The 22,450-nt window shown below is 38.5% G+C and overlaps 3 protein-coding genes across 4 annotated transcripts; 1 reads left to right on the top strand and 2 right to left on the bottom strand.

The window, feature by feature from the left end:
- Positions 1–545: 545 nt before the first annotated feature.
- On the bottom strand, positions 546–5,900 carry pcyox1 (prenylcysteine oxidase 1). Of its 2 annotated transcripts, XR_009927151.1 has the most exons (8): positions 5,683–5,900; positions 5,300–5,441; positions 4,050–4,256; positions 3,785–3,959; positions 3,464–3,675; positions 3,189–3,341; positions 1,724–3,101; positions 546–1,610 (listed from the first exon to the last, which is right to left on the bottom strand). XR_009927151.1 is itself a non-coding variant. In XM_062434837.1 (7 exons), the coding sequence occupies exons 2-7, from the start codon at positions 5,418–5,420 to the stop codon at positions 2,431–2,433; spliced, it is 1,539 nt and encodes a 512-aa protein (XP_062290821.1). In that variant the 5' UTR covers positions 5,421–5,441; positions 5,683–5,900; the 3' UTR covers positions 546–2,430. The 2 variants fall into 2 exon arrangements, 1 of the variants encoding a protein (XP_062290821.1); XM_062434837.1 differs by having other exon boundaries at positions 546–3,101.
- Positions 5,901–7,490: 1,590 nt separating this feature from the next.
- On the top strand, positions 7,491–9,789 carry fam136a (family with sequence similarity 136 member A). Its single transcript, XM_062434838.1, has 3 exons — positions 7,491–7,710; positions 7,880–8,020; positions 9,046–9,789. Exons 1-3 carry the CDS (start codon positions 7,624–7,626, stop codon positions 9,232–9,234), a joined length of 417 nt encoding a protein of 138 aa, XP_062290822.1. The 5' UTR covers positions 7,491–7,623; the 3' UTR covers positions 9,235–9,789.
- A 1,362-nt stretch (positions 9,790–11,151) lies between these two features.
- gmcl1 (germ cell-less, spermatogenesis associated) lies at positions 11,152–19,622 on the bottom strand. The gene is made up of 15 exons (XM_062435185.1): positions 19,312–19,622; positions 17,462–17,648; positions 17,223–17,342; positions 17,028–17,124; positions 16,834–16,931; positions 16,603–16,715; positions 16,409–16,474; positions 15,321–15,405; positions 15,135–15,225; positions 14,905–15,045; positions 14,499–14,568; positions 14,285–14,360; positions 14,035–14,180; positions 13,658–13,745; positions 11,152–13,552 (listed from the first exon to the last, which is right to left on the bottom strand). Exons 2-15 carry the CDS (start codon positions 17,639–17,641, stop codon positions 13,412–13,414), a joined length of 1,512 nt encoding a protein of 503 aa, XP_062291169.1. The 5' UTR covers positions 17,642–17,648; positions 19,312–19,622; the 3' UTR covers positions 11,152–13,411.
- Between the last annotated feature and the right edge of the window lie 2,828 nt (positions 19,623–22,450).

Raw genomic sequence — 22,450 nt, 5'->3', positions numbered from 1 at the left:
AGAGGATCTGATGGCTCTGTTATGCTGTTGGGGGCATTTTGCTAATGTAGTTAGGGTCCACTGGTCTCCTCAGAGGGAAAACTCAATGCAAATCAATACAAAGTTTTTCTGAGTGATCACCTTTATTATGACGAAACAGGATCTTCCAGGATGACATTACCCCAACCCAAAGGACACGGTTATGCTGTTGGGGGCATTTTGCTTGCAAAGTTTAGGTCCACTTGTCCCTTAAGAGGGAAGGGTCACTGCAAATCAACGTTTTTCTGAGTGATCACCTTTATCCTGTGATGAAACTTTTTCTATCCTGATGGGAGTGGTCTCTTCCAGGACACTGAACACCTATGAGAGATTTTGGGCCATAGAGGCCAGAGATAGTAGAATCAATCCAGAGGTGCAATGATGCATGAGATGACCCAACACCTTATTAAAACAGTTTTTTCCCCCTTCAATTTGTCATCCATCTGTTTATGAGTGGAGTATGTTTTTGAGAAGTGATTCAAACATAATTTAACCAGCCGTTACATTAATACAAGAAGAAAAACAGACAAGATCTCATCACTTTATTGTGATTGTAAACATTTTTAAAACATACAAGTATGGTCTGGGAGATTTAAGTATTGTTTAAAATCAAATCAAAATGTTTTATTTGTTAGAAAAGTCTCTACTCTTATTGTTTTTTGGCAATTTGCAATGGCCTCTTGTCAATTAAGTGCACTATTTTTATGCTACAGTATGTCCTGACACACACTCAAGCTAAAATTCTAAAAAAATTAAATAAAATACACTTCTAAAAATGCTTAAGAAAATATTAGTAAACTACCACTTCTTCCATAAAGTGGTTGACGAACGTGAGAGTGGTTTAGGTAGGAACAGTATTCTTAAATCATGACATCAGGTAAACATCAGATCCAATAAATGAGAAGTACCAAACAGGTTAAAAGAAGAGTCTTCCCCACAACAAAATACAGAAAATTAAATTTAAATTTAAATTTAAATTAAAAAGGGAAAGTAATAATAATTTAATAAAGACATAAAATCATTACTTTGATGTTAATTAATTCAAGCACAATCATCATTTATACACATTATCTTGGGATTAGACTCTCCAATCATGGTTTTAAGTATATTTAAGTAGTAAAATCAGTAAAATCAATCATCAGTGACATCAATAACATCCAATTTACTCAGAAATCTTCTTGGTTGGCACAACTCCCTTGCTGACAGCTGCCTGTACTCACTAACTACATATACAGTAGTCTGTTGAGGAGGTAGAGAGACTCGTATCATCATCGGAAGAAGACACAGGAACATCTTTACCTTAGCTAATACTACGCAAGAAGTTGGCCAAAGGGTGACAAAGGTTAGCATGTGCTTATAGGTTAGCTGTACTGTTCATAACAGCAGCAGGGCACATTAGGGGAGGAGGGAGAAAAAAAGACACTTAAACAGACAAAGGAACACTTATGTGTCTACCCTGCAGTGCAGTGTGGTTCACAGTGATTACAAAATTCAGCACAAGACAATGTTGTTCCACCTTTTTCATGTGATTTGTGCTGCTGTTGCTGGTGATGCCTTCAGGTGTCAGTACGGAGAATGATGGCCTGTGGCTACTGTTAGGATTAATTTTTAAAAAAAAAGGATAATTCATCTTTATTACAACACAGGGTCTTATTTTTATAGTTATGTTCAGCCTTCCCATTGTTTAAAGTAAGATTGTACTCACTGAGTTTGCTGCTGAGATCTAGTTCTCAAACGTCCGTGTTAGACAATTTATTTATTAGGAAAAGAAAAAGAAAGGCATCAATAAAATGATTAACTGTATGTTGTAAACATCCATCACAGTTTTCCAGGTCTTTTGTTTTTTTCATCCATCATAATTTACACTGGAAGCACATTAGAGAGAGATCTTTTAATGGCCAGTATGAAGAGGGCTATATTAAGGAAAACCTGTATTAATATTCATTTGGTTAACTTGACTGTTGTTTTAAGACAGCCTTGAAAAACTGTGAACTTACCCTTTAATAAACAACCTTCTAATTCAACATTTATCTGCATACAGTTTTCCTGTGCCATGATGGATTATTACCGACTCATATAAAATGATAATCAGCTGCATTGTTTACAATCTGATATTCATAATTCCTGTCCTTCTATCCCTGTTTGACTTTCCTGTAGTGTTATCATAAGATCTCAGTGTTTACTGTTGTGAGCATGTCACCAATAAAATAAAAATAAGACCCAAGTTGTAATGACACTGAATTATTCTTTATGTTTAAAGAGGGCATAGCACCCCAGATACCTGATGAAAGTGTTGGGCTTTCCCCCCGACAGGAGTGTTACAGTTACAGTGCAGCCTGTGTGTATCTGTGCGGGTGTAGAAATGATAGTGTTTTATTGCTTTTGGTTCTTATCTCAAACAGTTCTCTCTCCTCAAAGTTCCCCTCTTAGGCGGGTGTGCAGATCCTCCTGGTCTATCTTGCTAACTTGGTTGTGCCAGCGGTGGTGTGCCAGCAGGGCCACGTTCCTGGCAGAGATAGCGCTCATCTCCATGGCGCTAGCTGCCCACTCCACAGCGTTGAGGTAGTACAGCCGGTTGTGCAGGATGAAGGGGGGGGTCTTGCGGTGTGGCGGGCGGTAAGCGGGGTAAGCCAGCCACTTTGTCTCTGACACTGAATCCCAGGAGAGGAACATATCGTGAAGCTGCTCCTGGGACAGCGGCTGTTGGGAGAACACCTTCCAGACTTTGTTCTGGCTGGCAGGGGGTCGCTTGTAATTCGGAGGGATGTGCACAGGGTCGAGAGAGCTCAGGCTTTGGATGAAAGAGTCCTTTGAGTCAGTGGTAAGGACATCAGACACCGTGAACTCTGACGCCGGCTCTGTGGTCCCGAGGTAGGACATGTTCAGTACACCGTGGACCAGAGTGGAGACCGTCTGGTGGTAGCGCCCAGGGTAGTGAGACGGGATTGGAGGGGAAAAGCCTGAGAAGGTTATGTCAGACTTCCCCTGGTGAAGTGGTGTTGCTATTACCACTATGTCATACAGAGAGTGTGCTGAACCTGAGTCTCCAACGTAATTGACCTCGTAGAAGCTGGTTGTGGTGCCTGAAAATGAAAGGCAGAGGTAGTAAAGATGAAATATTCAAAAATAAGACTGAATAAATGTGAACATACACATGAAATTAACGGTACCTGTCTTGGACGGGCGAACTTTGACTGAAATGGAAGTCACTCTGGCAGAGATGAGCTCACTCTTGCTGTTATACAGCAGTCCTGAGCAAACCCTCTTATTGCCTCCATCCACTGCCCACAGGCCTGAATCTGCCCCCGCTAATGACACAGCCCCTACATGACGAGACAAGCATGTCAGCTCTATTTTATAAGTTTTTACACCTTTAAACAAAAAAACCTTGTATGTTTAGATATTTGATGAACCAATGAAAAAACTCTTACATTGAGAAACATACCCACAAAGCCGTTGATGCGAACACTTTGGCCATAGTTGACACGAGTGATTGGCGCGACGATATCATTAAGGAAGATCTGCGAAAATCCTTCACCCATCATGGTTTCCTCCAGGGTTTGGTTCATCAGGGTCAGAAAACTATCGCCGCCCATGGCATGCAAGAGCCTGTCCACACTGGAGAACGAGTAGCCATACTGCTGATACTGGTAGATCCTGGGGATAAAATGATTTACATTATCATAAAGACAGAAGTGGGAGCATCAAATATGTTATGATATTATGATATTGGTTTAAAGTTATTACACCACAGAAAATCTCTCACCTCATGAATTTGTCCAAAACACTCTCCACCCACATGTGCATTCGAAGAAAGCTAAACCCGTATCGCCAGAGCATGCGCAAGAAATTTACAATAAACCAATCGCTCTCTTCAAATGTGAGCTCCTTTCCATCAAAGATTGCCATTTTAGAAGGGACGTCTTTCCTCGGAGGAATACCTAAAAAAACCCACAGTAACAGATTTCTAACACACCACCAGTTATGAATTTAACTACTATTTCAGGAAACTGTATTAAACTGTACATTACCTATTTTTTCAATAAATTCCTTCATGTGAAGATTCAGAGGATGAATTATAGCACCTCCCGTCTCATATTCATAATCCCCAATCGTCACCGTTGCCAATCGCCCGCCAACATTTCCAGGTTCAAAGACGTCGATCTTCACACCAGCTCCAAACTCCTTCCTCAGGTAATACGCTGCAGCTGTGCCACCAATGCCTGCTCCGACCACAGCTTTTAAAAGGAGTAAAAGAAAACAGAGTAAAGCAACTTTCCGACAGGCTTATCTCGTCTTCTTAAAAGTTATTTCATGCATTCAGTGTATTCAGTGCAATCGGAGAGCATATCAATCAATTTATTCGTCCTCATTTCCTACCAATAAGGAACACGGAAGCACACAATACGGCTCACGTAGCATCATTTCTTATTTTAAGTAAGAAAAATAAATCAGAAATTGTTTTTATAATCAATTTATAATTTTTGCTGCTAAAATTCTTTGGTTCCAGCTTCGCAAGAGTGAATATTTTCTGATTTCCTTTATCCTGAACATCTCAGGCTTGTAGACGGTTGTTTGGGACAAGCAGAAGATATTTTGGGTTGCAACACTAATTGGCATTTTTGACCATTTTCTGACATTTTATAGACCAAATGACAGATTAATCGATAATAAAATATTAATTAGCTGCAGCGCTATATGCATTCATAAATTAATTTCTATTTGACTCTAGCAAGTTTACTTTTTCTGACATGTGTTTTTTCTTCTTTTTAAATCCGTGAGTTAAATCATAGATAGATATTCTAAAGATCAAACCAAGAAAAAATACAATCATATCAAATAATTGGTAATTTTGACTAGTCAAATTGGACAAACTACAGGAAGTGTATCACCTGTATAGGGAGTATTTTTTATTGTAAATCCCTATTTCCCTGTTGAGATCACATTGCATTGAGTTAACTAACAACAGCAATGCATGCAAATCATGGTGATGACTTTGGTCAATTTTAAAATAAATTATTTTTAAAATTATTTTTTAACTTGACTGTGTTTGTCAATAATAATAATGCATTCTTGGTGAAGTCACAGTGAGGTCTCTGCCTCAGAAATATACTGTGAAACAAGCCTCTCCATCTTCATCATGCTGGGGAGGATAATTGCTCGACTATCCTCCACTGGAACAGATTTAGACGCAAACAGAATGAATAAAGGAGGTAGACTAGCTGCACAAAGGAGAAACTGATTTGTTGTTTGTTTCAGACACACCCTGGCACTGGCTCACCTATCTTTTTGGGCTGATCTTGCAGCCCAGCAGCTGAGGCTAGACTTCTCCTCCCAGTGTGCCAAAGTCCCAGGAGCAGCAGTGCCCTCAGTGACATGTTTTGTAGACTCATTGTGGGCATTTAGTGGGCACTCAGGAGCATCTGTACAGGAGGAATAAACATAAGATATAATATCAGACAAGTGTTTATCAGTGTGTGGTCAAAGGTTAACGTCACAGGAGGTCAGGCTTACGCAAAGAATTACAAATAAACAACTGTAACATAATGAAGTGTTGGACTCAGCTGTACAATATCATGTCTGTCTAATATTACATATATATATATTTATAACACTTAAAACGAAAAAGAGTGCAGAGGTAAAGTGCAGAACTTTTAGACTCACTATTTCAGAAGTGACTACAGGAGGTGTGCTGATCCAGAAGTAGCTTTCACAGAGTTGTCTTCACCGTAACACTTCAAGTTAACTTTACTGCTCACTATAACGTCTTCCTGTCTGGTTAAACATAAAACTACACCGCTGACAAAAAGCCACTTTAAGACCAAAAACTGTCAAAAACTAACTAAACTTGTTAACGGTTGAGTCACGCCGGACCGCAGTGTGCGCATGCGTATACGTCGCTAAATATTGAGACACTTCCGGGTAGGCACTTTTTTGCCTAGGATGGCGAAGTCATTACCCGCCCTACTTTATTCAGAGGCAGAATAGGGCTGCTAATGACTTCACCATCCTAGTAAAAAAATATCGCTTCCGAGCACGCTTCTGCTTCATCTTCTTCTTTGGAAAAGGCAGACTATATGCTACAGTGGTGTATTGATGCCCTCTACTGTTTGTTATTGATGTTCATTTTAACATTAGTTATATTTTATTATATAGAACAAACAATACTGTACAGATATCCTGGCAGTTTCTTCCTTTTTAGTCCAGATAACCCCCCCCCCCCCCCCTAACCCCACAGTGACCTTTAATCAGGTCATGACCAGGGTTAGGAAGGTTCATTTGGAAATATAATAGGTTACAGATTATTAGTTACCCTATGTAAAATGTAATAAGTAATGTAACTCTTTGAATTACTTGATCAAAGTAATGTAACTTATTACATTTGAATGCATTGGATTATTAATTGGATGCTGCAATTTTATTTTTAATCTTATTTTTAATGCTCTATTATAGTATTTTATTTCTCTCCCTTTTATATGTTTCTGTACTTTGTCTTTATTATTAGTGTGTGTGTGTGGGGGGGGGGGGGGGGGGGGGTATGTATGTGTTGGATGATTGGGTTTTATTTTTATTTCTCAAATTCCATGTTTTTTCAATTTTTTCTGTTAAATGTTTCTTTTATGTAAAGCACATTGAGTTGCCACTGTGTATGAAATGCGCTATATAAATAAAACTGCCTTGCCTTGCCTTACTTTTCAAATTTTCTAATGAATGTTTTCAACTGGTAGAGTAAGTGCACCCATTAAGTCCACCAAAATCTCAGATTCAAGTTCAGGTGTTTTTCATGGATACTGACATGATGTATAAGGGAGATAATTTCTTATAAAGCAAGATTGATCTCTCATTTAAAAATGTATTCATTAGTTCATGTAGATTTTGGATAAATAAATAAAATAAAGATTGTTTCTAAATTCAAAAGTCTGGCATGGGGCTTAATTGGTACTGTGACAACATTACACCCATGTGTGCTCCAAATAAGTGCATGTCATGATTTATTTACAACATGTAAAAAATAAGATATAATTAAAAATAATTAAAAACAGTAATATATGTATTCAGTGACATAAATATTAAATAATGAGTAATAATAAAAACCCTCCTCCTGAACAAAATCTTAAAGGTTTGACTTCAGATGTAACCCCCTTTGTAAACATCAACATTTTAATAAGTAACTATAATTTAACTACACATATTTGCTCAGTAACTGTAACCAATTAGTTACATTTATTTTGTAATTACATTACGTAACGCCGTTACAAAATGACTCCCCAACACTGAATAAAACTCACCTCACACCCTACCATGTGAATCCTGTATAATGTCTGATAAATATCTGTTAAGTATCAGATCTGGATTAGATTAAATTTCACTTTATTCTCTTATCTGACCACACAAACCGGAAGTGGATTTTATTTCCCTAAAACCGGTTACGGAAGAAAGGCGGAAGTGACGTTATCCGTCTCTCTTGCTGAACCATGCTTGAATGGAGGTGACCTTAGTTACTATCAATTAGTAAAGCGAAGGTATTTGGCGCCTGTCCCGCTTGGTTTACATGCTGTGAACTGGTTTTGAGTATTTGTGAAGACTTGAGCAGGACCAGCAGAGATGGCGGAAGCTCATCAGGCACGAGTTCAGAATGTGGTCGAAGAAATGGTGCAGGGTCTGGAGAGGGATAACATCCGTATAATGCAGGTAGGTGTCCATCTGTGCACCCTGATCTGCACCACGTACATGGTCTGTGCGTGCAATGAACACACCCATCACATGTTCCTATCTGAATGTTTCTCTTTCTCTCTCTCTCTCTCTCTCTCTCTCTGTGTGTGTGTGTGTGTGTGTGTGTGTGTGTGTGTGTGTGTTGCAGGGTCGCATGTTCAGGTGCAGTGCAGAGTGCTGTGAGCGCCCCTCGGACTCCATGTCTCAGGTGCATCAGTGCATCGACAGGTGTCACACTCCTCTGGCCAGAGCTCAGGGACTTGTCACTTCAGAGCTGGAAAAGTTTCAGGTGAGGGTCACTCACGAGACTGTAACCCAGTGTGTGTGAGAGACTTTTTGTTTTTACCCAATTAAACATTTTAAGTCATTTTTAAGAAGAAAATGTCCAAATTCTCTGTCACCGTTTCTCAAATATGGATATTTTCTGGTCTCTAGCCCTAGTTTAAATTAGCATCATCCATAGTAAAGGTGTTATAACCTCTATTAAACTTGCCACACATAATATATAGCAATTGAAATTTAGCTAAAACTTCAACTTCACATTGATTGTTAAGACTAAATAACTAAAATACACTTTGCTTTGTTACTGAGGTTAACTACCTTTATTGTGTATTTGATCTCATTGGAGTAATTTACAGTTGATAATTATGTGGGTTTTTATTGAAGAGGCAGTTCAAGCATCAGTGTTCTTGAGGAGAAAAAATCATAGATGTGCAGCCAAGTTACCGATCAGTAAACTACTTATAACATTAAAAAACAACAGCAGCAACTACAACATAAAACCCTGGGTTGGACAATATTCTAATATTATCTTTCATTGGCTACAAGGGCGGCAACCAATTAATCTGTTGATAATTTTCTTGAGTAATTGTTTAGTCCATAAAATGTTAGAAAATAGTGAGAAATACCTGTTATGGCGTTTAAAATCCAGTGGTGATGTCATCAAATGTTTTGTCTGGTCAGTGGTCGAAAATCCAAAGAAATTCAGTTTATTATCACATATGACACAGAAAAGCTTGTGTTGTTGATCATTTAATCATCTAATTGTTGCAGCTCTACATGATCTATGTTAATCTGTGGTCTAATTAAATGATTCTGTAATGAAAAAATAACATTTATTTTACTCATATTAACCCTGTAAAGCAATTTAGTTCATTTTGTATTGTACTCAAGTGTTGTTTCTCTTTCAAAAGGAAAATATTGTACTTTAGATTTCAACCATTGGTTACATGTGACCTGGAAAGTCCTCTTAAAAACATTTACTGGCAAAATTTAATGTCCTAAACCCTGCGTCATCCCCTCTTTGCTCCTCAGGACCGTCTCAGCAGATGCACAATGCACTGCAACGACAAGGCGAAGGATCTTTTTGACTCTGGCGCCAAGGAGCCAGCCGTGAAGTCTCTGATGGAGCGCTGTGTGGGTAGCTGTGTGGACGACCATGTAAACCTGATCCCCAGCATGACCCGAAGACTCAAAGATAATTTGGACTCTATACAGCAGTGAAAAGCAGGATGGATTACTGAAGTCTGTCCTGTAGACGGCCTCATTACACACATATACACACACACACACACAGCAGTGCAGAGTACATCAACTCAGCCAGTTTGACCAGTTACAACCGAAGTAGACAGAGCTGGAACACCATGAAAGAATAGAGGGTTTAAAATGGATAATGTGACACTAAGGATAGGCTGGAAGTTTTTGATCTTGTTTTATTTGTATTGCTGCAACAAGAAAGAAATCTAGTGATGCATCTTGTGTCAAGATCCCGGCTCAAAGCTGCTTCGGAGACCTGTGTTAACTTTTTAAAAATGATAACTTAACTCAGTGCACATCTGAGCATCATATTTCAAACTACACAGTACACCGTTCAGTCGAAAGGATTCAGATTTGTTCATGTGTACGTCCTGAACATCCTGTTTATTTGCAGGATTTGATATTCAGCCATTCTTATTATTAATCTCTGATGTCCTATCATTCATCAATCTTTTTTTTGTGTGTAATTTTTGAGTTATTCTGTGAATGTTTGTATCCGAATAAATAATGATATCGATGTAACTGTTTTTGTACTGATTCACTTCCATAATATAAATAACATAAAGGCTCTGCTTGCAAGTATGGAGACAAGGCAATGACAAACACCAGTAATGATTTAGTTTCATGTATTTTAATGACTGCAAATTAATATTCATAATATACAATATACTGTACAAGAAAGGCAACACTAAGGTGGAAGAAATATAAGAAGCAGTAAACACAGTGTAAGCCTGATTTAAATCCCACAAGCCATTTAATTGGTCCAAATCTAATATACCATTGATGTTCATGTAGAAAATGTTTTAATTTCACAGCTGGTGAAACATATTAAAACAAGCCAGAGAATAAGAGGCAACAAATGCAATACAGTTAATATAGTGTAATTATATCCATAAATAATGAAGTAGCCATAGTATCTTTTTCTGGTATCAATCAAAAAAACCATGTGTGTTATAAACTCTGATAGAAGACTCTGATTTAGGTCCTCCGCCAGATTATCGATGCAGAATAACAAGTGACAGACTGAACTCGCTCCAAATCGTTGTAGTTGGACAGAAAGCTCTTTTCTTGCCAACATTGCTTTTACTTTAACTGGGCAACATTTAGTGAAGGAAATGGCTGCTGAATTATAATCAAACATCACTGCAAAGAAACCAGAAAAGAAACTGGAGAGGCGCCAAATGAAAACACAGTGCCGGCTGCACATTGATCTTTGAGGCACTCTGATAGGAAGATGCTCAAACAGCTTTTGCACAGTCGTTTAAACATCTTAAATACTTGAGTTTTTTTGTAAATCCCTAAATGTCTAACAGCCAGTTTTGGGGTGATTGTTGGAAATGCTCTGACTGGTACTTCGCCCTAAGATTTGCCAGTTAACAATCAATCTCTTTTGCACTCTTAATAAAGATGACGTCAAAAATAAATCAAGCCCAATCTGTGCCCTTCTGCAGAGAATAAAACGCGTGGGAATGATTGTTGAAGTTTTTAGCAATCGTCTAATGAATGAAAATGATACACCTATGCAATAAAAGGAGTAATAATTACAAGATTAGTCATCACACTGTAGTGATAATTATGCGCAGCGGGAGTCATCTGGTAGGATCCAACAGAACATGATCACTGAAATCAAATTACCAGACAGCTTTTTCCAAATATATCAAGAACGTCCTGATGAATGTCACCAAATAGGAAGTCAGACTTACACATGGAGACTGGAGATAAATTAAAGTGAGCATGAAAGGACATTATATATTTGGAGAAAAGTCATTTTTGGCAGATGACAGGATCAGTATCTATCAAGTACAAGAGCCACATAAGCATAAATACAGCAATAACTGTAGAGCTGCAGTAAAGACTTACATTGGAAAAAGAGATAAGATCATGTGATAGCACCACAGCCCATGTGGATGGGCAGTTTTATTGGCAGTTGAGAATTGAATACACATTTATTTTGCAAAAATAAATCCATACAAATGAAGTAAAAAATAAATAAATGCCAAATAAAAACACCTTTAACTATAAACGTATGAATGACTTAGTACATGTCAGCTTTACAGGTCTGACAATCCCCACATTCATCAGTTTGTGTCACAAGATGAGGTAACAACAGATTTCAAGACAAATAAGAATGAAATTAATAGTAGAAATGTGTACAACAACAAAACTGCACAGGTGATTCATTTGGTGATGAGCGCAGATTAATAACTGTCTAAACAGGAAGCAACTGAACTGAAAAACAGGACAAAAATAAACAATATTTAACAGTGTAGCTGGTTAACACCTCAGGAGGTCTCAAAACCTGACATGTTTCAACATTTCTGTGAAAAGCTGGTGATAATAACTGGACTGTAAACTGTAAATTAGGCTGATGCACAAAGAATCCCGGAGCCTCACGTTGAATGAAGCAACACTACAGGGTTAAGTTTGGCTTTTTTCTGCCACACAATGCTGGATCACTGAGAGGATGTCACATCACCATGGTTACCAGTATTTGGGCTTAGCTCATGTGGTCACACCACCGGGCTGTGCAGTTACTTAGTCTCATTCATGTCAAAGTTTTTGTTCACATCACATTTTTATAAATATTTACATTTTGCAGCAAATGTCATTTTAAAAAAGTTAAAGGAATACATGATACTAGGGATATTTTGAACGTGCTGATGCTTTTTTTACTTATTGTTTTATTTTACTTATGAGGAGATGGACAGAAGCTGCAGTGGTGTAGAATATGTGTTAGCATTGTTGAGACTGGGCAACCAAAGGGTTAAAGAGTGATGAAATGAAAGTGGAAAAATCAGTTTTTACTGCCATCTTTCAATTGGTTTTTCACAATTTAAACATTCCTGTTGGGTGCGTTCTTCAGCTGCGCTCCATTCGATCGTGCTGGCCTGCCACTTATTAGCATCGTTAGCAGCAACTGTGGGCATGTTGGCAGGTAGGATTTCAAATCTCTATGAGCTGATAATCACACAGCAGCAGGTGGTGCAGATGCTGTGGTGAACTTGAATCTTTTTACATGTTATTTGTGTTGGCAAACACTGTAAGTTACCTTACAGTCATGCGGCAAGCAAAAAAAAAAAGTCACATTTACTTGCAGCATAGAGAATAATAATAATGTATATAGTAATAACATATTTCACATAAATCAAATTCAAACCTAGATCAAAACTAAGAATCATTCAGTCAACTCTACTACAGCACTACATTCAAGTCAGCACAAACACAATGTGCCGTTTTGTTTGCCAATCAGAAAAAGAAGTGGGAACCCCGCCCTCCCGGCTCAAACCAGCACTGCGACCAATCAAGTTTTGGAGCACACCCAGTATCAGAGCAGCCAGCCCCACCTCTGACCCGACCCAACAGCAAACGGAAGAACAACAGACATCATGTAAAATTTTTCTGCCAGACTATTATTCTGATGCAGAGGTCATTTCTATTTTCTGAGATGGTCCACGGAGCGATGGAGGAATTGAGATTAAGATGTTTGTTGAGGTGTCTATCATCGTCATATGTGGGTTTACATTGGGAGGAAAAATCCAAGGGTGATATCAATCCACCATTTCTGTTGCCATGACTGCATCTGTAATCCGGTCGAGGTCATGGAGGTGTGACAGGGTCTGACGCCAGCTTCTTGATGATGAGACTGTTTTTAAGGCCCAGGTTTACTGTACACACTGATGAACCAATTCCAGAGTGGTTTCATTAACATAAGTGTAAAGTCACACCTTTCCTCGCCTTCAATCACCCGATTTTAATGCCTTTATATAAAGTTCTGAAGTCCATAACAGATTTCCATCGTCTTTAAAGAATTGACAGTTGTCCATCTTGAGGAAGGGTCCATCATCCCAGTGCAAACCGTTGATAACAGAGATCCAATGAGGACTGAAGCGGCTGTGAAGGCAAAGGGCCGACCTAATACCACCTGGCCCATTTATATGTAGCCAACTCAGAATGTGCCCAAACACTGAATACATAGATACAAAACATTTTTCCGTAACACCTCACTGAGTTACAGAGCATGCAGACGATATGTCCAATGTCAAAGTGGTGTTAAATGTGGCAGTGGATTGTACAGACAAAGTTTGTGTCAGTGTCTCAGCATTACCAAGAGGAATGGCAGCAGTTACTGGCTGTCGAACAGGCATCAAGACACGCTGCGGGTGCTGCTCTCCGTTTCTGGGGAGTCTGGCCGGTGGTCCGACTGCGACGACGTGTAAAGGAAGTTGCAGCACACGTAGAGGGGGAATGTCAACAACCGGCTGTCCAGGTTCATCACTACATACTCCTGAGTGATTGAAGGGAGAGGACGAAATTATTAAGCAAGTGTTAGATCAGCATTTTTTCGCAGGGTAACGCAGTGACATGTGAGCCGTTTGCAGCGCTCACTGACCTGGTCTTTCTCCAGGGTGAGAAGCTGGTAACCTGTCGAGCGACTGCAGACCGGCTTTCCACGAGCATCAAAGGAGGCGAGACGTAACCTAGACAAAGAAAAAGAAACAAAAATAAGTGAAAAGTTTAATTGGAATAGTAATTACACTGAATTCATTACTTACATACTAGTTGACAGATGATATCGGTGCAATAATACAATCCAACAGTTCCCGCTTCTGTTGCATTTGAACTCAAATATGTATACTTAACTTTATTTCCAGTCCCCATTTGTTCCAATTTTGTGATATTATATCACTGAGTCTTTAGATAGTTTGAGACTATCCCAGCAGATGAGTTAGCTAAATGTTCTAGGTTAAGGTTGAAAGCACTACTGACCTGTATGCCAGATGTCTCCGAGGTTGAAGACTCACAGCACCCCCACATGGCTGACTCAGAGTATTCCTTTTGAACAGTATGAATCGGTTTGTGTATGTCACCAGCAGGTCAAAACCAAAGTTAAAGCCTGTCCACCGCCAGCAGTACTGTGGAGGAGAAACTGTCACTGATTTTCTCTGCAGATGTTAAATGAAAAACATTTACTGTACGGGAGCTAAAGTTACTCAAACACTGAGACTGTTCTACTCACATCTCCATCTTTTGTCAGCTTTCTGCCGCACCTCATGCTGCTCAACTCGAACTCCTCTTTGTTAGCTTCCTGGGGACTAATGTTACACAGGTGCTTTTGTCAATCCAACATTAAAATCATGTTATAATTCATAAAGTTTTTGTGGATATACCAAGACTTAAGAAGAAATCAGAAGGAGAAATGTACTAGTCCACTACTAGTTTCAGGTTCTCACCCGTTATCATTGTCAAATTCTGTCCGCAGCATAGCAAACCACTGGTTTTTGTACACTGCCATTAACCAATCTGGAATAGAAAAGATGAACAGAAAATTATTGACAGTGCTTAAAAACATAGAAGAGACTGTCAGTAACAATGTGATTAAATTAGTTTACTGCTTTATAGTTTGTCTTCAAGTTTCTATTTAATTTCAGCAAGCCTATCTAATTCTTAATACTGCTCATGATGAAATAAAATGACCTACATGTAATTGGACCTATTATTTACAGAATTTATCAATCAAGTAAGATTAATGCAAACTGAATTTATGTTAAAAAAAATCCTTAAATCTAATTATTTACAGTATTCAAAACCACTTTGCAGCTTTCATGATGAAATTATGTAGACACAATCGCATCTCACCGGGGGGCAAAATGTTGTCTCTCTCCAGGATGCGTGCAGAGGCGAGGTCGTTGATGATATACTGCAGACGGACGTGTTTGAACACTGAACAAAAAGGTTCCCCCTCCTCCGTGTTCAAGAAGGGCTCTTTCTCACACAGATCTGCAGACCAAGGTCAAAAAGAAATGGGAGTAAAGCATCTGTGCGTGGCGTAATAGGATACTATTTCATAAGATGTGAAATTACAGTACCTGTCCTGCGTTTGCAAAGCCAGGCATCAGCATCAGCCAGAAGCTGTTTGATGGGTCCGTCCCATGATGGATTGAGCTGCAGAAACATCCACTAAAGAGAGATGGAATTATAATGAGAGTCAATGAAAAAGACTGAAAATACAGCGTGTGTCTAGAAGTGATAAAATATTGAATTTATCCATGTACCTTCTTCAGAGCGGTGTACACATCCATCTCCACCTGCATGACAAACAGGTCCGAAGACTGGATGAGCTGCTCCATCACGTCTGCCCTGTGAATGCAGTGCAGACACAAATAGTGAGTACATGTTAGACAATGTATTTACAATGTTTTATATTAATATAGTAACAGCACTGCACCCAATTGAGACCATTTAAGTCAAAGTTTTCTCCAATTGATATCCAATTTAATTGTAAAAGTGAAGAAGAATCAATTATTAGTTTGATCATTTTAATCTAAATATCAATGTAGGATCACTGCTTTTGCCTCATCACTGTGTGTCTTGTGGATTGTGTTGTTATCTTTAGGAGGCCCATTGCTCTTCTTCTATCTTGGCTTATATCCAAATAAGGTAGAAGCTCAGAATCTTGGGTGTGGGGACCCTGGGTTAAGTGTCAAGAAATCATTTACCACCCATGGCCCTTGTTTTGGGGTTGTATGACCAGTGTAGGATGTGCATATTCATACATGTTCTGCTCCATGGTCATCTTCTATTGGGTAAATGGTAAATGGTCTGTACTTATATAGCGCCTTTCTAGTCTTTTCGACCACTCAAAGCGCTTAACACTACAACTCATTCACCCCATTCACACACATTCATACACTGATGGCAGGCAGCTACCATGCAGGGTGCCAACCTGCACATCAGGAGGATTCATACACCGTTGGCACAGCAACGGGAGCAATTAGGGGTTAAGTGTCTTGCCCAAGGACACATCAACATGTAGACTAGAGGAGCCAATCGAACCGCCAATCTTCCAATTGGAGGACAACCGCTCTACCTCCTGAGCCACAGCCGCCCCTGTAAAATCATATAGGCTGATACCAATCACAGATGATTTCTTTGTTCTCTTAGAAACTATAATAGTGAGATGAGCTGATGTCATTCTGTATGCTGTTTCCTTATTGTACAGTAATAATTGTTTAATCTTCAACCTGGCAGTGTATTATTTTATATTTGTGGTAAGTGTTTTATAGTTATATTATTTAATGAAGATAGCCTATTGTTAGATAAAGGCATAAAAACTGAAGGATTATGAGTTGAGTACACATACCCGAGTTCTTTCATTAAGTCAACATTTTGGTGTGTCATCAGGTTGTTGAGAAGCCACTCAAGACACCTGCAGAAAGAGATACACAAACACAGAAACAGTATTACGTAAATACACTATGGAAATGACACTCTTTACTATTAGTGCTTGTTATTTTTTTTTTTTTTTTAAACACATGAGATAAATAGGAATCTGACTTTTTCATGACTGAATCCAAGCCGTAGATACTAGCACAAGCATAGTAACCGCACACAGTCTTCACACTGATGTTTTCCTTCATCGTCTCTCCGCACTGCTGGATCAAGCCATCCTGTCAACATTAACAAAACCACCTGACTTGATTCTGTGTTGTATCATATAAATGCATTTATACAAAAAATTAAGATTTACATTTGAAACAAAATCTGACTTCTTTTCAATTTACTGACCAGCTGTAGCATACAAGCAGCGGCAAGTATACTGACGACCCTGCTGGGCTTGATCAGAACATCGTCCCGGTACAAAGATCCAAATACGACCTGTAGGGCTACACACACAGAACAGTCCGGTGTTATCAGTAAATCACACAAACAGATCAACCAACACTGACGACGCCTAGTTGCTGTGACTGACATCGTCTCACCTTCAGTGTCGATGTTCTGGTCTGGGATCTCCAAACTGATTTCCATCATGTTGGACTCCTTCCAAGATCCACTGAACATGCTGGAGAAATACCCTGACTGCCAAAAGCAAGAAAGAAGGAGTATAAAGTTAAGTTTTAGAGATAACTCACATGAAAGATTATATCACCGCCTGTCTATGTGGCTTCTTTTCTTACCTGGCACAGGTATACTTTGTGGAGGTTCCACTCCTGTCCCAGGGCACATATACGAATGTCGCTGTTTTCCCCATTCAAGAACAAGGTTTGATAAATGTATCGTGATGTGCTTTTCAATTTCTTCCTGTTCACATTTAGAAAACACAGACAGAACAGAAAAAAAAGCAAAGATGAGGCAATATATTGACAGGTTTAAAATGCATTTGACACTGACTTGATCATTGGTCTGTTGATCACACTTGCCTGCGAGGTGTATCTAATATGGCATCGTCCTCCTCTTGCTCACTTTCGCAGTCACACTGGGCATTTCGTTTCCTTTTCTTACACTCACATCCATGTTTGCGACCGGCACCCGTGACCTCTACAGCCTCCTCTGGTCCCTGAGAGGGGGACTGAAACCTGCTGCCCAGAATTCCCATTTTTAGTCTGTCAAAAGGAGACAAAACACAAACACTGGTCAAAAATAACAGGTAAGCTTTACTTTATCTTGACAACACAGCTACATCGATGAATATAAATCAATATCATGACAGAAGATATTGTTTGGTACTTTGGCTTTTGGAGTAATGTGATGTAGCTTGAGGTCTTGTTGTTTTTTTGCTTGTTTAGTTTATTACTCTGTAGGCGTGCAACTAACGATGAAGTTAATCCTTTTTTCGATTCACAAGCTAGAACATGAGAATGTTTGGCTTTTTCTTTTCTTGTTAAATGACTTAAATTAAAGTTTTCTAAAAACTAGTTATCTGTCAACAGACCAATCAGTTAATCGACCATCTGTTTCATGCATAAACACACGAAAGAGATTGTAACTAACAATGTGATGACATATGTTTACTGCTTCATGATGAAATAAGATAACTTAAAGACAGGTGACTAATAAAAAGGAAAAAACAACATAAAGCGTCTAAGTAATGTGCTTCCAAAAAATATTCTTTTTATGATGGTGGTTGAGAGCACTGTGTAACATGTGGGCCAAAAATCTCTCATAAGTCTTCAGTTAAGGTTGAGATCTGGTGACTGTGAAGGTCAAAGCATACGATTCACAGTGGTTTCATACTCATCAAACCATTCAGTGACATCTGACTATACTATCACTTTATCCACATCTCTGTAGACCAGTGAACCACTGAACTTTCAAATGTGCATTCATCTTTGTAATGCGGGGTTTATGCACTACAACCTTATTATAATATCCCTATCTATGAAACTGTCAATGACTGTTCTTGCTGATACAGTCTGTTTACATCCTGCATTAACATTTTCAGTCACATGAGGAAAATGCGTGACTATCACAGCCATCAAACGTTCGCTGTTGATCCACAATTTCCGAGTCTATTTGCTGATGTATTTCCTAAAGATCGAAATCCAAATGTCACTTTTGTCACTGTACACATGGAAACACAACCAGTTGAGCAGTCTTTGTGAATGAAGCTCCTGCCATCTGTGCCCCAACGATGAAAACTTTTACAAAGAGATCTTTTTCTTTTGCCATCTTAACACAAAATCAGAATAACTGGGCCTGCTCAGCATTTTATACATGCCACAGAGCATTGGTCGGATGTTAGTTACTTAATTGTACCAAGGAGTGCAACTGTGTGGAAGCATTTTATATTTCTCCACTCATTTATTCTAGTTTATCCTTTATTTGTCACCCATCTGTGTGTATAATCCCGTTTATTATTATTATATGTTATAGGAGTATCAACCAAGTAACATTAAAGCCCATGCAAACTTAATTTAAGCCAATGATTGAAAAAACTGGTCATCATATCCCATTTTTTATTGAGGTATTTTGCACATAAATATTTAAATATTTGATTTAGTCTATGTCAACATGTCCAACCAGAGAAATTAAAAGTGCTTTCATGGCATAATTTTAAATTCAAATGTGCAGGAAAATGGCTGATTAAAAAGGTTATCATCTACCCATCTAACTGATAGAAAGGCAAACAAACTTTTTTTTTTTTTTACCATTTTAGAGTCTCAGCCCACAACCACACAAAACCTGAATGAAGTGCAAGTGCATTTGTCCACACAGCCTATGCACACCACATGAATAGTCGACATGAAATAACAACGGCTGACTTGCCTGACGATTATCACAGGTCTAGCAGTGGGAGATGTTAATTTGAAGTCAAACAGCGGCTGATTATCTCAGGTCAGTCCTGCAGACAGTTGACGAGCCAGTTGAGGATGAGCTAACCTCAGAGCTAGCTTAGCTGCCGAATTCACATCCAAAAAAAACAAGACGGAAACAGTAACAGCTTCGCTTCTGACAAGCTGATCCTCCACACAAGCCACCAGACAGCACTACCGTCTTCGGTCCCAGTTACATGTTTTTCCTTCTAAATTAGTGCAGATATGAAGCCAGAAGCAGAGGCTGGTGTTTTACTACCTTGAAAAAACTGAGGCTGCTTTTGTTGCTCTTCTTCTCTCGGTGCTTTAAAAGTAACAGTTCTACGTCACAGGTGGCTGCTGCGCTCACGGGCGCCACTCAGTGTCAGACTGAGGAATTACACAAGTCGGTCGAAAATAATCACACAGGACGGGTTCATAATCTCAAGTATTATAGTAGCAGCTAAGAAACACAATGGAAAAGTTGATCCAGTACACGACTCAGTCAATCTGATGCTGATGGACATTTTATTTCTGATCACGTCGTGTTCATTAGAGGTTTAAAGACTAAGATCCACCACAGACCAAACACTGTGCTTACAACTAGACGGTCATATCCATTCCTGTTATTGCATTTCTGACTTACTGCTGCAATACTATGTAGTTTTATGTGTAACATGCATGCATGAGAAACTAGCTGAGTCACATATTTTATTTTAAAGTGTCATTAGCCTAACATGCATGCACATTTTTGTACCTCAAATGTTGCCTGGCCCACATGTAAAAGTCCAGAAGTCTTTAAGTTTGGTTGTCAGATAATCCACATGAGCATTGTCCTACTGTTCATGCTGCTCATTGGAAGGCCCTACTAAATAGCTGAGCTACATTGTTATTAAACTGGACTTTACTCGTTTAATCCCTGCACTTGTCACTTTTATATCATTTTACATCATTTCATTTTTTCATCTGTCACCTTCATACTTCATACACTTAATTTCTTGGTCTGTAGTGCACTCCATATTTCCTTTGTAGAGTCAATGGTTAAGTTTTCATACTATTATTATTTCATTCTGGAAATAAATCTAAAATGTAAAATGTTTCATATAATTTTAGCAGTATACTTCATTTCATTATTACCATTACCTTACTCTTTTCACTTTTCTTTTTTACAAGATGTTTATTTGTTCTAGTTCATTGGTCCTTGTCGAGGTTATGACCATCTGTAATGCCTCCATCATGCCTGATACACACAGCATAAACTGTCTATACAGTCCTGACCATATGACTTACACTCAGTTTGTCAAAAAATGACAAAAAATGTATTTAGATAGATGTGACAATAATAGTGTCAATATAAAAAATAAGCCCTTAAGTTAACTTTACTGAAGCATTTATTACACTCATTTATTTTCCTCCCATATTCACACAGTGTGGATCATTGGTGATAACTACGTCCGGTGGTGCCCAGAGAGATGCAGCAACTTTGGATAGAGATGGATAAAAATACGTTATTAGAAATAGTGTGTTAAGTGTTTTGTTAATGAATAGTTTATCTGCTCATGCCTCGATGGGTTTCTCTATCTGAAATAACTACTCCATTTTGGATTTAATTTAAGACTTTAAAACTGATATTTAATCATCCCATGAAATATAAAAAATGAAAACTTGATAACAAATCCTACACATCAGGCTGTTTTTTAACAGTAGTTGAACCCTACTGACCTGTCTGTTTGGATCCTCCTGAGTCCAAAGAGCACTGCCAAGTATTTATCTTGTATGTTGAGGCTGGAACCTTTGCGTAATGCAGTCTGTTATCCCAACTGCATTCAAACTCTTAGACAGGAAATTATTATACATTAATATCATTGAATCATTTATGTCCTGAGAAATCATTCAAAACATTGTATTTATGAAGTTCTTTTCATTTGCTGTCTTTTAAATGATTTAAAAGGCTAAATAAATATTTTTGAATTAGTATCTAAAGCAAAGGGTGAAGCAACCATTTCTTTTTGTGTAATCACAAAGACAAAGCCAAGCATGCCCAGTATTATGTTAAAAAAGTGACCTTATAAAATATATTCATACGGACGTGTGTGAAACAACGTGCTTCCCTGTGACATGGAACAGCTTTAACATCGGGTTTGAGAAAGTAACACTGCATCCAAGACAACCAGTTCACAAAGGTCTTTCTTGTCTCCAACCACTTGAAAACCTCTTTCATTCTCTCTCACTAACACACAACTGTGAATAACCCACCCAGATAGACCAAGACCTCACTGAATGGAGTCTGCAACCATCTCCATTGCCAAATTCATATCACCAGTTTGTGCAGACAACTGAGATTCAACAGAGGTAGTCACCTTTCAAACACTTGAAGAAACAACAACAAAGATAACTCTCCGTCCCTTCTCTCTTTTTAATGACTAGAAGGAATAGCATTTCATTTGATGAACATCTAATTATGACACTGTCCTGTTTCTGAAGTCCTGAAAGTAAACCCCATCATCTTTCCTCTAAAGCCGGGCTGATAAACAAATTATATGTAAATACATTTACACACAACTGCCCTCCAGTAGTATCATCTGATATTCTAGTCATGACAGTAGCTTGAAATATAGGCAGAAAAAGGGTCATAAGATGTTTACATGTGGTCAATTTTCATTGTGAAACCAGTGTTTACTAATGAGCACAGGTATAAGTCACTATGAGACTAGTTAAGTTTAGTTTAGTTTACACAAGTTAAAATTACACAAAAAATGACAGATTATGACAGATAATATACAGTGCAGGGTGCGGCAGAAAACACAGAAAACTCCACCTAAAAAATGTTAAAATTTTACATTACAGAAAATAATAGACTGACAAATAAATGGCTAAGATCACATGACCACCCTCCATCAGGAAGAAAGTTTCAAACACCCCTGTTGGTGAGATTAAACATGGTTCGTCAGTGTGACTGGATGGCCAGAGTTTCCCTTCTTTTAAATACAACACATCCACAGCCTTGTGCTTTTGCCCTCATAAGTATATGAGTGAGAAATGTACACATGCTAAAGGTTGAAATAAGGATAGAATAATCATTATAGAAGTAGGGAAACATCTTTCTGAATAAA

The sequence above is a fragment of the Scomber scombrus genome, chromosome 15, assembly GCF_963691925.1.
Source record: "Scomber scombrus chromosome 15, fScoSco1.1, whole genome shotgun sequence".
Taxonomy (NCBI): Eukaryota; Metazoa; Chordata; class Actinopteri; order Scombriformes; family Scombridae; genus Scomber; species Scomber scombrus.
This window is presented reverse-complemented; position numbering and strand designations above follow the sequence as displayed.

Excerpts from the sequence above, each read along its gene's own strand:
- fam136a (XM_062434838.1), top strand. The coding sequence starts at position 7,624 with ATGGCGGAAGCTCATCAGGCACGAGTTCAGAATGTGGTCGAAGAAATG. Across the intron at positions 7,711-7,879 it reads ATAACATCCGTATAATGCAG|GGTCGCATGTTCAGGTGCAG; the intron begins GTAGGTGTCCAT and ends TGTGTGTTGCAG. Across the intron at positions 8,021-9,045 it reads CAGAGCTGGAAAAGTTTCAG|GACCGTCTCAGCAGATGCAC; the intron begins GTGAGGGTCACT and ends TTTGCTCCTCAG.
- pcyox1 (XM_062434837.1), bottom strand. The coding sequence starts at position 5,420 with ATGCCCACAATGAGTCTACAAAACATGTCACTGAGGGCACTGCTGCTC. Across the intron at positions 3,960-4,049 it reads GGAATTTATTGAAAAAATAG|GTATTCCTCCGAGGAAAGAC; the intron begins GTAATGTACAGT and ends GGGTTTTTTTAG. Across the intron at positions 3,102-3,188 it reads AGTTCGCCCGTCCAAGACAG|GCACCACAACCAGCTTCTAC; the intron begins GTACCGTTAATT and ends TTTCATTTTCAG.
- gmcl1 (XM_062435185.1), bottom strand. The coding sequence starts at position 17,641 with ATGGGAATTCTGGGCAGCAGGTTTCAGTCCCCCTCTCAGGGACCAGAG. Across the intron at positions 17,125-17,222 it reads ACAAAGTATACCTGTGCCAG|TCAGGGTATTTCTCCAGCAT; the intron begins GTAAGAAAAGAA and ends TGCTTTTGGCAG. Across the intron at positions 16,475-16,602 it reads TTGGATTCAGTCATGAAAAA|GTGTCTTGAGTGGCTTCTCA; the intron begins GTCAGATTCCTA and ends CTCTTTCTGCAG.